The sequence below is a fragment of the Anopheles ziemanni genome, chromosome 3 (genome assembly GCF_943734765.1).
Source record: "Anopheles ziemanni chromosome 3, idAnoZiCoDA_A2_x.2, whole genome shotgun sequence".
Lineage (NCBI taxonomy): Eukaryota > Metazoa > Arthropoda > Insecta > Diptera > Culicidae > Anopheles > Anopheles ziemanni.
Window position 1 is genome coordinate 33,442,846 of NC_080706.1, and position 16,583 is coordinate 33,459,428.

General features: G+C 45.5%; 3 protein-coding genes across 3 annotated transcripts in view; 1 reads left to right on the plus strand and 2 right to left on the minus strand.

Moving 5' to 3' along the window:
* Nucleotides 1-4,199, minus strand: LOC131286177 (heterogeneous nuclear ribonucleoprotein H3). Its single transcript, XM_058315096.1, has 5 exons — nt 3,680-4,199; nt 2,927-3,071; nt 1,468-1,598; nt 1,172-1,405; nt 1-1,033 (listed from the first exon to the last, which is right to left on the minus strand). The coding sequence occupies exons 1-5, from the start codon at nt 4,197-4,199 to the stop codon at nt 243-245; spliced, it is 1,821 nt and encodes a 606-aa protein (XP_058171079.1). The 3' UTR covers nt 1-242.
* Nucleotides 4,200-6,077: 1,878 nt separating this feature from the next.
* On the minus strand, nt 6,078-6,698 carry LOC131288028 (small ribosomal subunit protein mS23). The gene is made up of 3 exons (XM_058317125.1): nt 6,655-6,698; nt 6,425-6,586; nt 6,078-6,360 (listed from the first exon to the last, which is right to left on the minus strand). Exons 1-3 carry the CDS (start codon nt 6,696-6,698, stop codon nt 6,078-6,080), a joined length of 489 nt encoding a protein of 162 aa, XP_058173108.1.
* Nucleotides 6,699-8,609: 1,911 nt separating this feature from the next.
* Nucleotides 8,610-16,583, plus strand: part of LOC131286488 (allatostatin-A receptor-like) — a 33,754-nt gene continuing 25,780 nt past the window's right edge. The window contains exon 1 of the mRNA XM_058315448.1: nt 8,610-9,170. Within this exon, the coding sequence (XP_058171431.1) occupies nt 8,610-9,170 (561 nt within the window). The remainder of the gene's footprint in view (nt 9,171-16,583) is intronic.

Below are 16,583 nucleotides of genomic sequence, written 5' to 3' on the forward strand. Positions count from 1 at the left end.
CCTAACGCTAAATGGGTCCATGTTGTGCCCTTCCGCTAGTTGGCACACGAAGTCCAAAGGAGGGGAAAACATGGTTCAGACGGATCGTGGGCCCGGAAGTGCCCTTGCACGGGACGAAAGTAGCATGTGAGGTATTGTTGATGGATAGTGAACTTCGAAGACGAACTTAAATCTCTTGCTTGCGTGGTGCGTCTCCCTTCCGTGCCCGGGAATGGCCCCGGGAAAAGGGGATCGGCCGAAACTTAGTTGAAGTACTTCTTGGGGAACGAGTTGACGCTTCCACCGATGCTGCCGCCCATTCCGCTGCCACCGCCCCCGACGCCACCCGCCGCGAAGTTGCGCTGGCCGGCGAACAGCTCGATGTAGCGCGTGCCCATCTTCTCCTTGTCCTTGCGCATCGCCTTGATGGCTTCCTCCTTCGTCTCGAAGTACGCGTCACCCTCACCGGACGGGCGCTTGCGGGTGTTCAGCTGGATGACGCACTTGATCGGCCGGAGCGGCATGAAAAAGTCGTAGATATCCTGCTCGTCGCAGCTGAACGGCATACCGCGCAGGTGGACACAGTACAGATTCGGCTCGTCGCTCGAGAAGTCATTGTTGGAGTAGTTGTTCATGGAACCGTACCCACCGCCGCCGCCACCGCCGCCTCCCCCGACGCCGGAACCGTACCCGTAGCTGCTGTTGTACGAGCCCATGCCGGAGCTATTGCCACCCATACCACCGCCGCCCATGCCGCTGCCTCCACCGGACGAGTAGCTGTTGTAGCTGTTCGACATCGGCCCCGACGAACGGTAGCCACCACCACCTCCACCGTTGCCACCTCCACGGTCCATGTTCATCATCATGTCACCACCGCCAACGTTTCCGCCCGAGCTGTATCCGCCTCCGCCGGTGCTGTAACTGTTGATGCCCACGCTTGCACCACCGCTACCAACTCCACCACCACCACCGCCGCCGCCACCGCTGCTCATGCCCCCACCGGAAGGACTATCGCCACGGCCCGATCCATAGTTTGTGCCTCCACCTCGCTCTACTTGAGCAGAACGAAACCATAGCAATGGAAAACAATAAATCATCAACTCAATTTTCTCAAACCTTAGCCTTAAGCATAATCAAACTACTTTGCACGAACGACAAACGGCCAGGAATCGACTGAAATGGAAGTACTTACTTAGCTGATCCTGCAGCAGGCGCAAGATGTCGATGTTGCCCAAATTGTTCGACAGTCCCGAATTGTTCGGGCTGCCATTGTTGTTGGACGAGTACATCGGACCAACGCTGCCGGAACCGTTGTTCGACCCACCGTTGTACCCATTGCCACCATTGCCGTACCCACCGTCGGAGCGGTCGTTCCATCCACCACCCATTCCGCCACCGGATCCTCCCATCGGGCTATCGGAGTAGTCTAGAGAAGAACAGGTAAACATGAATAAACCAAACCTTGGGGCAAATTTATCAATCCCTTACCTTGACCATAGTTCTGCGAGTAGCCACCGCCGCTTGAGCTGCGATCGTTCCGTCCGTACGGGGTCATGCGTCTCATCCGTTTTTCCGCGCGCTTCATCTCGCGCGTGTTGCTGCGGAATATTTCGATGTATCTGCCGATGGAACCCGGCCATACATTGTTCACCACCAGGACGGGGAGGGGAAGGAATGGTCGCAAAAAGGAAACATAAATGTTGTGGGATATCACAACAACACACGGGACGGGTTGGTGAAGGAGAGGGAGAAAAGAGAATACAAATAAAATTAGACGATCCGACCAGTACAGCGTTTTTAAATCGTTTCCATGAGCGATGGGTTTATCATTAAATCCGTACAGATGTACTCCTGTCTTCAATAAAGTGAATCAATTTGTGGCGAAAGTGAACGGCGTTTTGCTGGCCCACGGAAGGAAAATGTTTGTTTCAGGTATCGGATAGCGTAATCTGCTTTACATTGCCTCCAAAATTAAAAGCGCGACTATTAGTGTCGATACGGTACTATATTGGCGGCACTAGACCCTCTGCAGTTTATTGTACCAGTTGCGAAGAGAGGAAAGAAAAGTGACGTTTCTTATAGAAAATTAATGCATGCAAATAAAGCCATTTGTTGATGGTAGTTGATGGAAAATCGCTCATTTTTATCTCGCTCGTACGCTGCGTGATGATTATATTGTGATGTGATATGTAAGTGAATTTTAATTGAAAATCGCACCGTCTAACAAAGCCAACCCGTGTTTCACCAGTGTTATTAATCACAAATTTCCACTCGATCGGTATCGACAGTTCCCTTATTAGGTTTTCCAACAAACAAACAAATCCAACGTTCCACCGACAATTGATGCCCACTTCCGACGAGCGCTAAGTGCGCACCCCGATCAGCAGCCCGATACCCGGTGGAAACCAGCAGCTGCAGCAAGCGAACCTTTTTCCCTCGGAACAGGAGAAATAAAAAAAACACCCGCGACACTGGCGTGTCCGGCATTGTAATGTAAGCAGTAAGTACCGGGAATCAAGGGGGTCGCGCAAGTGGAGCGCCTCAGTAATTATGCAGCGTTAAAATGTCGTTAAAGGGACGAAGGGAAAGAACGAAAATTTTGAGCACATTCGCCAGGGAAAAAACCGATAAATTACTTAAGGGTGTGCCAGGAAATTAGTACTCTCTTCCCAAGATGTTAAAAAAGATGAGAATTTAAAAGGATTCTGTTCTGTAGTAACGTAAAAAATGACCGCTAGTTGGTTAAGGCCGCGTTCGAAATGTAAACCCAGAGGGCACGGTATTTTCTTAATTATAAATTAAAAATTTTCGCAAGGACACTTATTTACTAACTACTTCCTTCAAGGGTTTGCTCAAAAGCCGGTATTGGTATTTGTTGTAACTTCATTTCTTTTCCTGTTGTTGTTTTGTTTCAATTGATAAAAAATAACAAAAACGAACCACCCACCTGTTCCCAATCTTCTCTTTGTGCTTGCCCATGGCCGTTTCAGCATCGGCCTCGGATGCAAACTCAACAATCGCCTCCCCAGATGCCCGTCCCAGGTTGTCCAGTAGTAAAAGTATCCCATTATAGCCATTCTTAATCGTCAACCCTGTTGGAGTGTGGTTAGTTTTTTTTTCACGTTGATTCTGTTTGTTCCATTCATATCTTGATAATTGTGTATATGGGATCTATTTTGGGTTCGGAAAGGATGTGATGATCGGGAGGGGCCAAAATTTCTGATTGTTTTTTTTTCGTTGCAGGAAAAGGGAATGGGATGAGGGACAGATGCTGGAACAGAGGAAGGAATCGTTCGGAAGGAGATGCCCAGATGTCCCTCCGGCAGACGAACCGATGCCCATGACAAAGCTCACGCTCATATGTGTGCGAGTCCACTTCGCAGCCTTATCCCACACCCACGAGCCCATCCACACCCTGGCCGCCGCCGACGCCGCCGAAAGCCGACGAGGCCCAAGAAAGACCCCGCGAATAGCCGGCAGTAGATGGGTGAAGGAGGTGGTAGTGAGAATGTTTTGGGTAGGGTGAGGACAACAGCGGACGACGTGTGTGTCACCTCCAGTCCTACGCCCATTTAATGGGGGGGGGGGAACGTAGTAGAGTGTGAACGGTGCATTTGTTGATGGGTGGAGGAAGGCCTTTGGTTGTCGGAGGGTTTCCGGTCGGTTTCGGGCGACACGCAGAGTGGCCCGCCATACTTACCGCAGAAGAACATCTTGATGTCATCCTTCGTGGCGGACCAGGGCAGGCCGCGCAGCTTCACCACCGGCCCACCGTCTTCGCCATCGTCCACCTCCTGCAGGGACATCTCGAACTGCTCCTCGGTGACGTTGAAGATCTCAATGTACCGGTGGCCAATGTTCTGCTTGTTGCGCGAGAACGTGTTGTTGCGATCCTGGACCGAGGCGACGCGGATGTACGCGTCCCCCGTTTGTCGCTTCGTCTGCGGGTTCACGCTGATGTGCACGTGCAGGATGTTGACACCGTGCAGAAAGCTGCGGATCTCCTCCTCCGTGATGCTCCACGGAAGCCCCCGAAGCCGCAGACAGCACGAACCATCCTCGTTCACGGGCGGGCCTCCTTGGCCTTGGTCGTAGCCGCTCATGTTGCCGACACCTGCTGCACTGCCTGAACCAGCGTCGTCGAGACCAGCACCACCGCCACAGTCACCGGCGTCGAAGCTGCTATTGTCCTGTTGCTGTAGATTAGCGATATCCGTCATTTTGTGCTGTGTGTGTAGATTGTAAACAGAAAACATTCAATCCCAAAATACAACCCCGCGACGACGCGCTTCCCGCGCCGACGACAACCGACGAAAACGGTGAGAAAAACAAAGCGACACTAGCGCCGCCAACGGTGGCCACGGGAAACTCTCGCCAGAGTCCCGCCTGCCGGTACTATGAAGAGGAAAGGAAAGAGAAACGTATACAAGCCGCTCTTTCGCGCTCTTTTTCGCCCACCGCTCGCCTACTAAAACAGGTAACCCTCGAATGGACGCCATATTGGCGCTGGCAAACGGCGAAGCCCATGACCTACGATTGTGAAAATTAAAGTTCTTCACAACAAGAGGAAACCATCGAGTTCAGATATTCTTCCAACATTCACTTTCTGCGCGTTTCGTGATGCTTGCGATCGCCTAAACACAAACCATAAATTCGAGGGGAAAGATGGACAGACAAGCAGGCGTACTTTTCCCTCGTCATGCCAAGCATCCGAAGATTCGGGGCACAATTGCAACACGTACCTTTCGGCGTCAAATCACAGATAACACGACACGTTTTCTTCACGCGGGACGCTTATGCCGTGGGTTAATCGAGTGTTCGTGGATTCGTGACGAAACTTTCACTTCAAACTACACAATAAGCGCACTTTCGCTCGGTCTAACGCGCTCCGACTTTGCAGTGAAGCAGTGAAGAAACCTGTGTGGGAAAGGGATAGCACCAAAGAATGAAGGGATCAGAACCAAGGTGTTATGGGAGAAGGTAAAGCCATCCCGTTACCATGGCAGCCATATTGAAATAAATTTTTGGGTAAAAGAGTAAATGAGGCCCCGGCCGCCATGTTTTCGATCGTGGGTACACCTCTTGTAGACGTTTAAACTGAATGTATGCAATTGGTGATACATTAATTCGTTAAATTCAACCTACGAGTATTTGAATCGTAGTGTGTACCGTTAATTTCGGCTACGCAATCAACCTACGGGTGCGGTATGAGGGGGGCCCACGGGCCCCCCTTATTTCTCAAAACTATAACAAACTCTCTTTTTCGGTAGACCTAGCGCAGTCCGCTCGCTTCGCTCGCTGCGGGCGCGCCGCCGTTTCCAAATCATTTCTTCGGCTAAACTCATTGTTTCATGCTGTCCATCATGTGTGGTATAGTTTAGTTACTAGTAACTTACAGTAACTTAACATGTAAAAGTATATTAACCCGCATTCAACCTCCACTGCGTGATTAGTTTAAACCGTTATGTTCTTTTAAGCGAACCGTTAGCGATCAAATATTTGAAAAGTATGCATGCGTCGTGCTTTGCATAGCTTCAGGCGCTTAATGTGAACCAGTAGGAAGAGGAGAATCTAGCCCGGGGCCTCATTTACTCTTTTACCAATTTTTGACTGTCACTTTTGATATCTTTTTTATTTGACCAAAGGAAGAGAATTGAACGATCTTTTATTTGATTGAATTTTATATTTCTCTAGTATGCATCATGCGTACCACGAAGATGAAACGCGCGATTTTTCATTGTCGATTCAGCATTCTTGATTAAGACTGAATCACTCTACCTCCCATTTAAATGAACTTTGACGAATGCGCATGGTTTTTGGTTTATAAGTTTTGGTTTGAAGTTTCAACTAAATGGCTTCAAACTAGATTGAAGCTGCTTGAGGCAGCTTCTTTAATCCCGCTCAAGCATCCAAAGGCACATTGTAAAATGTGGAACAATAAATCGAGATAGTTTTATCTCTAATTTTAGTAAATAAGAAGTTATTCTGAAATATTTTGATGAATGTAATAGCGTACGAAAGTAAAATGTTTCAGCGACAATAACCCTTTTCAACACAACCTGCCGTGAATAAGATAGAACTACGATTTATTCTTCGATTTAATCTTTAAAAATATCCTGCAATTTTACCGTATTATCCGTATCTGTTGGTGCAGTAGTTACAATAGGGTCTTGAGGTGTATTTTCTGCAGAACGTTTCTCTCTTTGTTGACGCATCTTGTCTTCCAGAAGGTCTAACGCCGTCTCGAACACCTTTTGTTCGTCCAGTGCACCCTGACTGGCCAGGCTTTGATAAATTTCAATGAACTGTTGAGTTGCCGAACGATTATTGTTATCCAACAGGTTTACAGCAAACAAGGCTTTGTTTGTTTTGTGAAACTTCCTACGAGGGGACAGCAAGATGATTAACACGTGAAGAACAATACATTCCTATTCCCAAAACTTACGCTCGGATAGTATCTTCTGCATAGAAAATTGGACGTACAGACACATTTGGAGCCGGACGATCGAACCGGGGTTCGTCTTTCGGAGGAAAAGCCGTCACAACATCATACCACAACGGCCGCTCGTCGAATTTCAATGCACCGGACTTTAGTAGACCCTGTGTTCTGTGGGCAGAAAACAATGATTAAGGTTGGTTTTAGACATCCTGTGTTAATGGAACGTTCATGTTTACCTAGTGATTATTGTTCCGATCTTTTCAAGCCTGCTGTTTGCCATTTTCGTTAATTTCTACACCGATGTTCAGCAGCACTGCTGTTTCAGCTCCCGGCGTATTGTGTTATGAAACCAGAATGACAACAACGTTGTTTTGGTTTTCCATTTGACGGACAATTTGGCTGACAGTTTATATAGTTGAGTTGAAGCGGAATTGAAACTCCAAGCAAGCTTTAATTTCTGACGGTAATTCAAAGTCCACCATCTAAATCAACATAGGGAATGGAGTTTAGTTCAAATTAAGTAAATTAAGTTTCTAAAAGCAAGGCAAAGTTTTGCCTGAAACAACTAACATATTGTTTCCCATTAGCTGAAACATAAATTTGACCAAAAACATCAAATATCCAGATGTTTAGGGTTGTTTCTGTATAATGTGAAAGGAAGTTGCAGCACCGATACATTACCAGCTAGTATTTGTAAAAAATGTTCCTTATATGCAAGTTCAGAAGAAGGAGCTATTGTCCCTGTAATGCTTGTTGTTGTGAGAATGACTATTAGAATTACTCAATAGCTTCCGTTCTGGGAACAGTACCTTAAGTTAAAGCTGCCTGAATGCCATATTTGCCGAGTACAAATGATACAAATCCTCAACTCTGTAGCTCTTTAAAGAAATAGAATGAAACTAAAACAAATACATGATCGTATTTTCATTACCCATACGGTCTGCAAAATGTTTTCCTCCAATTTATATTTTACCAAAACACTCCTTCAAACGATTTACTATTTCACAGAAGCCATCTTTTTTATTCAACAATTTATCTAAAATGACACACGTGGGCGATGGAGGCGCCCAGTACTTGTATCTTGTATGTTTTTATTTTGAGGTTTTTATCCATTCTATGTTCTCTAATGCGTTTTCTCTTTCTTCAGCTTAAATCCTTCAAGGACCTTATTATTATGTACCAAGAAAAAATGTAGCTTTCGGTTACTTTCGGAAATAATAGAAACCTCCTCTAATCACGTTCCCTAGCACGTGCGACCACGGTAACAGCATAAGTCAAACACACGTCCAAATAAGTGCGTGAGCGTTGGCTTCATTCATAACTCGGCCTCAACCATGAACGACAGCTACGCCGACAGGACACCCCCGCATTCTATCGAAGAAAAGAATACAAGCCAAACCAACCAGTTGATCCCTTCGAGCGTGTTTCCGTATTTTCCTCGGTAGAAGGAGCAAAAAAACACAGAAACTTGAACCTTCTCACTCACTGCCGGCCTATTCTCATCGCGCGTGCTCTCCATTTTCATCGTTCGCCTTCGGTTTCTCGATTTTCACTTTCCCATTTTCTCGCCCGAAAGCTGTTGCTTTCCTCCGGTCGGATCGCTGACCGTGCTGTCAGTTTACGTTCGGCATCCATCGAGAGTTGTGGTCGAGTTGAGTGCAAGTCCTATCGTTTAGTGTACCTGGACGCGTTAATTAAAATGGAGTGGTCTTACAGCAGCAGTGCGTACGGATTGGTCGAATCATGATAGTTCCGCGGCCGTTGTGAACCCTGGGCCGTGTGATGATCTATGAAGTGGTTCAGGATTCACGGTGAAAGGAGAAATGCCGACACTCGAGTGGAGTGGCGATATGAAGTTTTGAAGTGCGCACAATTTTCCCCTGTGAAACCTCTATGATGATTTACCTGTTCTGTTCCAACCTGTTGCTTCGGTGAAGAATGTCCCAGTTGTACCGAGGGAAAGGAAAAGCCTACCATAGTGGAATGTTTTTATTGAAACGTGAATAAATTACAAGCTCCCTGTAGAGGGAAAGATTAATTTTACGGCTCAACGATGGCGAACTGTGTAGCGTTAAGTCGTCTTGTGATAAGTGCAGATAAATTTGCTCGATAAATTCCCGAATCCTTGTGACTGGTGGTAGATTTGTGTTTTCCTAGTATCCAAATAATATAGCGTGTTAAAACAGCAGACATGGTTAGTGAACTGCAGAACTACACCCAGCAGCTGGTGGACATGGCGAGCAGGATCAACCTGACCGCGTCCACCACCGTCGCCGGGCCGACCCAATCGCAGGAGGAGGAACTGCAGACGGAGATGATGGTGTCGATCATCGTGGCCGTCTTCTTCGGTTTCATCGGCATCACGGGGCTGCTCGGGAACGCTCTGGTCGTGCTGGTCGTCCTCTCGAACCCGCAGATGCGCTCCACCACCAACCTGCTGATCATCAACCTGGCCGTCGCCGATCTGCTGTTTGTCGTCTTCTGCATCCCGTTCACGGCCACCGACTACGTGCTGGCGTCCTGGCCGTACGGTGACCTCTGGTGTAAGAGCGTGCAGTACCTGATCGTCGTGACGGCTCACGCCAGCATCTACACGCTCGTGCTGATGTCGCTCGATCGCTTCCTGGCGGTGGTGCATCCGATCGCCAGCATGGTCATACGGACGGAGAAAAACACCGTGCTCGCCATCACCATCCTGTGGATACTGATCATCACCACCGCGCTGCCCGTGTCCTTCTCTCACGGTATCAATGTAAGCAGGGGCCCACATAAAGCCATTGGGGAAAATGGGAAACCAATCGGGGGTCATCTGTCATTCGCTCTACTTCTAAATAAATAATTTGTTTGTATTTGGCCTCGGTGTCGAGATAAGGGATCGGAATTTTATTAGCCTGTAATTTCATCGTACCACTCGACGATGGCGATGGTGGAAGATGATAAGAATATCCTCGAAAAAAAACAACATTCACTCACATACATACAAACAATCGGGATAATCTTTCGTTACCATCATCGAAATCCGATCGACATGAATCGATGCCGAGCGCATGCCTTTCTAAGGGCTCTTGTGGCTGGATGTGTACATGTGTATGTGTAAGTTCGTATGTGGGTCGGACGGTTTGTCTGCCTATATTGCGTGTTAGTGCCGCTGTCCGGTCATCGGGCCGCTCCTTCCCGTTTCCTGAGTCCCGGAGGAGACTGGCAGCGCGTTTTGTTTTATTATTTCCTTTTTATTTTCCTAATGGCGCATCACTTCCCTCTACCCCCAGCGTGTCCACAATCATCCAGTCTGCTAATCTGCGGGCGTACAAGTGTTCCGTAACATCGTTTCGATGGCCAACCGTTCGCCCCGATGTTGGTTCGACAACAACAACAGCAAAAAAGGGAAATAAATAAAACCGCGAACATGATGCACGCGGGTGACGGCTATTCGCCATTGTGCCCGCCACCATCTGGCCGTTGTTTTGGGGATGCAATAAACCAACGGACGACGTTGCGGAGGACGCCGGTAGACCAGGAGTGGCAGGATCTTGTCATGGCGTGTATCGCTATCAATTCGCGTTGGAAAAGCGCTGGCATTCAAACCCCTCCGCTTTCGGGGTTTCTGTGGGTTGGGCTTGGTCCCAGTTGTTATTGTGCGCCTTTTGTGTTGCAAGTTTCGTGGAATGTAATCTCTGTGTAAAGCATAAACGAGGCAAGGGAAAAACATTGTACTACAATGCACGAAGCACTCCGCCGCTTGGAGATTGCAAGCTATTGATGATGGTGGCTTTATTTCGCACCTTCTATTGCGCGGAAAGCGACACGGGTGGTTTGGATTTTCCAAGAATTGTAATGGCTTTGTAGTTTTATTTTCAGATATGGCATTTCCATGTAGGGCATTGAAAACATGATATTAATCCAATTAAAACATGTTTTTAAGTTGTGGTGACACAGAATGCACCATGGATCAGATGCAAAACCAATTGTTTTAAGGGTGTTAATTAATCCACTATATCATGTTAGTGACACGAACGGTGTTAATTATTCAAACATCAATTGAATATTGATCAGGGTTCGAATTGCACATAAGTTCATTAGCGATGAACTTGTTTGTTTTAATTAAGGAGGAATAATGACACTCTGTCGATTGATATGGTGATTAAAATTCAATTGGTGCAAACATCAACTATAAATAAGTGAATATCAAATTAAAGTTTGATGTTTGTTTGAGTCTCGTTAACGTTAAAACGAGACAATGCAAATGAACCATCATATGCATGTGCTAATTTCATAACAAAACTGATGAATAAATTGGGACACGTAAACCAAGTATGAGTGTTATGGCAAGAAAATGCAAATTCGAGTTTTACTGATTCGATTAATGCACTTGATTTCCTTTGAATATGCGTTCGATTCAAATGGGAGCACGCATTGTAATTATGTTTAATAATTCGCTTTCATGTCATTCATGTTTTATTTGATACACGCGTTACCCTGTGGTGGTGTAAAAGGGTCGATATTGGGGCCTATAGAAAAATAAAAACAAAAAGAGGATCTCGTCCTCGACACGAAGAAAACTTGATTAACCGAAACAACTCTGATGCATAATATGACATAAAGCTAGCGAAAATGAAATGTAATTGTGACAACAGACACGCCAGGAAGCTCTAATTACGGACGACTCAATTACACTCTGCGTTATATTGAATTTGGTTCGTTACCGTGAGACGAGTCGTCAAGTTAACGCAGGAAATCAGGCTTTGATCTCTTCCACAGATTCACAGTGTTAAAGTTAAAGTACTCACACATGCACACAAATTGTACAATCAAGGGAATGTACTTTGGTAATGGTAAAAAGTTTTGTTTATTAAGGACTTTTTCGATACCCTGTGATAGAAGAGCATTGAAGTGTTGTCTGTGTTGTTCATTTTTGTGCAATTTTCAATGCAATAGGGATGTTGAAATTTCTTTAAATTATTTTTAACATTTTGTTTCAAATCAAAAATAACAAATAAATTTGTTAAGCTTGATTGAATGTGGGAATTATCATTCAAAGTAATGCAATTATTCACGACCGTAAATTACAGTTCGTTCATCAGGTATGTCTTATTTTATTTGCAGTTGTAAACCTATTCAGCCAATTGCAGCGTTTCGTTGAGCGAGGAATAGATAAATCGTGCGATCTGATACTCTGAAAAATCACAAACAGGTCATTAAGTCCCAATTTTTTTTTTTTTTTGTACGGCCACAGCAGGCTGGAAAGGAAAAGCGAATCGTCCAATTGATGCGTACCATTGGGAGAAGTGCGCATGAAAAAAGTCATTTTGATCGCATTAAAACGTTCCAGCGGAGATTCATCGGGCTGTTTAGCATTCTTGGAAAATATCGTACAAAATCCGTAAATAACCGAGAAAATTCAGCGGACGAACGTTTTCCCGCATCATTTACCTTCCGCCAGCTTGGGATTCCTTTTACTTCGAGGTAACCGTGGCCAGCATTTGCAGGCTTCGAAATTCGTTACGAATTTCGCTTTTCGCCCCAGCTTCGCTTTTCAAGGGCAAAGTTTTCCACGGTACGTAGGAAGCTTGTCGGAAGTAAGCGACGGAAAGGAAGCTGATGATAAAAAGTCCGGTTTTGAATTCATTTGACTTTTCCGGCGAGCGCACGGGGGCTGACTTTGTGTCGCTAATGCCAGCATATTCGCGAATTTTTCCTAAGCATCCGGGCGCTCCTTCCGGTTTGGTTCAACTGTGGCGATGTTTCTCTTGATCTCGCTGCCATGGCGTGTGTGTGCGTGCTTGTTTCTATTCCCCAGGGCATCAATCCAAGCTGGATTGGCTCTTAGAAAGAGGTCGGATGCAGAAAATATAAAAATTGTACGAGTACGCCGTACGAATGAAGAATGTTGAACATCTCAAATATGTTAAATGTAGCTAAAAATGTTGTATGCTCCTTTGCCTTATGCACCAACTGATGCCTCAACTAACAGAACTCCAGCAATGAATTAACTAAGGAATATTTGAAATAAATTCACACCACGTAAAATTGTGGTCAGGATTTGATTAAAAGTTCGGATGGACTTTTAAATACAAGACTGAATAATTCCCTCTACAACGGGCATAAATCTCTAAGGGATCCATGGTTGTTGCCATGTAAATGTCCGGTTTTACGTGGGCTAGAACCTGCGAAATGCTTCGATTAATTATCTCGCCATGCACAAGGGAGTTTTTGGGGGGAAGAACATTTTCCATCCATTTCTCTGTTCCACCCCTGGGTGGTATAAAATCTCACGGCTCCTACGAGCGCCGCTGTCGAGGGCAAATTTTTTTTATTCCGCGTCGAAAATTTCGCTCCGACTTGCGTACCGAGCTTCCGATTATAAAAGTTTTGCTGCGTCGCAGAGACAAGCATACAAATGTTGGGTCTTGTGTCCGGTAATTAGATAATTTTTCATTCCGTTTTCCTCCGGTTTTCGGTGCACCATTCTATCGTACCTGTGTGGATATTGCTCCAGAAAAAACGTGCAAACTTTTCGCGGGAAGGCAAACACTACGCCCGACAGGAAACAATTATCTTGAAGCTATTGCCTTTCGGGGGAGGATTTCGTACGAAGTTTGTCCCGTTTGTTGGTGAAAAGTTGGTGCTCGGTGCTTGGGGGTAATATCGCGCCGAACCTGAACTTACTGCAGGGCAATAGGAAATTAATAACATTTTGTACTAGAAATATTTACTCGACTTCATAAATGCTTGTGCTTCCTTAATTTCCACGTTCGACGGAAGCTGTTCTGTTTAAGGTTTCGAAAACCGGAACAAACTTAGCATTATTTTTTCCTTTCAAGGACATACTCGGTTGATGATGGCAAGGTATAAACGAGAGGAAGAATGGTCGAGAGATAAATTGTTGGCTTCTTAGTATTCGACTGGAAATCGATACCAAACACTTCTACCAGATCTCATATGAAGCATCCAAAAGTATGTCATTCATTCTCTTCCTCACCTTCCACTCCGTACAAACACACCTCCATGTTTCGCGAAACCTCCCCAAAACACTTTCGTTACCACCCCCTTCCGGGCTCCCGCGTGGCGGTGTATGTTAGAACAAATAATTTAATCAGCCCGAGCCGGAGCGTAGTGAGTGAGTTACTACTTGCTCCACATCCATAAATCTCCATTATTGCCGACGCTGGTTGTTTCGACGTTCCGCTGTTAGTTTTCCAATCGGTGTGATTTATTTGTTTCGACCAATGCATCTGACATACGGCGTTTCTTCTCAACGATGGAAGAAGGGGCAATAAGCAGAAAGTAATTCTCGTAAATTACAAGACAACGGCAACCGCACCGCTCAGGGGGAGCGAGGGGAGGAGGGGAATGGGTTTAGTCATTACTCGTAAATATTTCAAAATAAATACGATAATAAATTTTATATTAGATCAATCAACAAACAACAATCGAACGTTGAAGGTGTGCGGACAGCCGATGCATAAGTGGGTCAAGGATGGATGTAGAGACTCGATAAGACGAATTGCCGATGAACTTCATCATTCTATTTAATGCAATAAGATGTTAAAAATAGTTTTTCTTTAATGTGTATAAGTCAATCTTAAAAAAAGTGTTTTCGCGGTGTTATTTTCGAAAAGCTGTACAAAACACAGCAAAAACATGAAGAAACAGACCTTGTCAAAAACATTCAATCACAAGATAGAAAACATCACATTGGAATGTAAAACATGCTCGTCCGATGAGAGAAAAACCCAGAACTGCTCGTTTATCAAACCCAAACGACATGCCAGAAGACAGTTTTACGGTATTTCCTAACATTTTAATACATTTCCTACCCTTTTCAGCCAGAAAAAAATGTCAGACAAACAAAAAACCACTACTGAAATGCTTCTTGTCGTCGTGCGTTGCCAAGTGCGATATTGTTGAGCCTTTTCTATTTTATCTTGACGAAAGCTTCGAGACCTTATTTATATTCACTGTTGCCTTATGCCCGCGGCAGGGTTTTTATCTAGAAGCCAATGAACCGTTTCGATGAAGTGATTAACGTTCCCTGATAACGATGTTACTAGTTAACAGACTCTTTTTTAAACATCGACTTCAGTGTTGTCGCGAAGGATGGCACTGAAAAATGTTTATGCGGGCACAAGGAGCACAAGAAGCGCCGGAAAAAAAGCTAAACACCATGTTTTTACTTCCAGACCCCGAGGTGAAATCCAAGTCGAAGTTGTGCGGAATGTTTACAGTTTTTGGTCGAGTTCGAGTTCAGGTTTGCTAAGCCCTTTTCTAATTTCGCTCGCTCGCCGCTGGCACAATGCGCAGAACAGTATACTTAAATTTTAACGCAAATGAAAACGGAACCACCCCAGAAACGAAGCGAAACGCGGCTGGAGAGTAACGTGAAACCGTCGGATTAACCTAATTTTCGGATCGGGCTCTAACGGAGCGCAAAAGGGGTTAGCTTCTGGTTGCAAATTAGCCAACCGGGAACCGTAATCGACCCGAATCCGTGTTCCGCCGGGCTGTACCGGTTTGCGGCTGTGGAAATGCGCTTTTCCCAGCGGGCCTTTGTGTCGGAGCTTAATTCAGTCTGTAGGTTTTTATTTTCTCGCTCCCAACAAATATTAGATCACAACGCGCAGAACTTTGTTCACAGCTTCTACAGGGATCGCCTGGTACGAGTGATATATAATACATTTGCTTTCAACGGCGTGCTAACACCTTCTCGCCGATGTCGATGAAAAATGTTCGGGTGTTTTCTCCCCGCAGGGCGTAACGACGAGGGCTCGAACCCGGTCGAAAAAGGGTCCGCAGCCCGTCCGGCTGTTGACTAACTTTCCGGCTAAATCCCTTTTTTGCTCATGTGCGCCATTTAATTAGCTGCCGTTTGGAACGCTGTTTTCTTTCTCTTTTCATTAAAATTTTGCGTCCACTTGGAGTAGAAAAAAAAACAATTCCTTTCAGCAGAAAATAAGGGGTGAGTAAAAATTCCAGAGCAATTGTACCCGGCAGCAAAACGTGTTGATCTCCACGTGCCCCCCGAAGAGGAGTTGTTGTATGTGCGTGTGTGTGTTTACGATAATGCTTCCGCTTTTATGCTGTACTTTGTATGGCGCAACTCACGGCATGTTCGGCACATGGTGTTTGATGTGGAAACACGCGAACACTTGAGTTTACTTGCCCTGCAGCTAAGTTTGCTAATCACAATTACGGTTACAAAGTGATTCTTAGTTCCCATTGCCGCAACGCGCACTTGGATGGATTTTTCTCAACCCACGGAGAATGGTTTGCGGGCCATAACTTAACCCATGTTGTCAGACATTCTTAAAAGAGTTCTCCGAAGTATAACGCAACCTTTTCAAAAAGGTTCTCCACATCCGAGGGTTGCGGGCGTTGAAAATAAAATGAAACAATGTGGGTCTCTGGGAAGTAGCGTCGGGAGGATGTGTTTTTTTTTCGTTTCACTGTCAGGTTTCCTGCTCATGTTTCATGATTCATGCATCAGTACCCGCCACAAGAAAGAAGCTCTCACTTTAATTAAAATCTACGATCGACAGCACAAAATGAAGAATAAAACTTTGCGCCAATACTTATCGCCAGCGCGTATCATAACTTTACCATAAGTTATTCAGCCACCCGCGTGGTTCTCGCTCGTGCTCGTGGATGGCATAAATCTTTGTCTGCAATTTTAAGAGTGTGTAAAAAAAAGTGAAAACGATGGCTTCCGTGCGACAACACGAGATGTTCCTTCCCGATGGTGCTCGATCGAGCGGGGGTGGTGGATGAATTCGCTTTATTTTTCGCGTTAAACCCTGCCGTAAATCAAACCGGCTATAGAAAAGCGTGATGGTGGTGGCGAGTATAAAAGAATATTCTTTCAAACTTCCCCTCTGGTTTCCACCGGCGACGGAAGGGAGGGAAGTTTATCTGTTGCCGTGGTTTCCAGCTTTGCCACGGGCAAATGATAAATAAGTGGTGAGCTCGGGAAACGAAACGGATCACCATCAATCATGGACGCAAAGCTGAAAGTGATTTTTTAATTAGGCTAAATCATAGCGCTGATGCATGAGCGATTTGCAAACGCGATTTCGAGTGGGCTTCCGGTCAAAGTGGGTGTGATTTATTTTGCTTGCATTGTCACCTCTCCACCAAAGATGTCGACCACGTTTTGGGCGTGCAAAATTTG

What these genes read in the sequence shown, in the direction of transcription:
- LOC131286177 (XM_058315096.1), bottom strand. Translation starts at nt 4,199, where the DNA reads ATGACGGATATCGCTAATCTACAGCAACAGGACAATAGCAGCTTCGAC. An exon ending in AAAGAGAAGATTGGGAACAG is followed by an intron (nt 1,599 to 2,926) that starts GTGGGTGGTTCG and finishes TTCCATCGGCAG; the next exon opens with ATACATCGAAATATTCCGCA. An exon ending in CCTGCTGCAGGATCAGCTAA is followed by an intron (nt 1,034 to 1,171) that starts GTAAGTACTTCC and finishes GTTCTGCTCAAG; the next exon opens with TAGAGCGAGGTGGAGGCACA.
- LOC131288028 (XM_058317125.1), bottom strand. Translation starts at nt 6,698, where the DNA reads ATGGCAAACAGCAGGCTTGAAAAGATCGGAACAATAATCACTAG. An exon ending in ATCGGAACAATAATCACTAG is followed by an intron (nt 6,587 to 6,654) that starts GTAAACATGAAC and finishes TTCTGCCCACAG; the next exon opens with AACACAGGGTCTACTAAAGT. An exon ending in GCAGAAGATACTATCCGAGC is followed by an intron (nt 6,361 to 6,424) that starts GTAAGTTTTGGG and finishes GTCCCCTCGTAG; the next exon opens with GAAGTTTCACAAAACAAACA.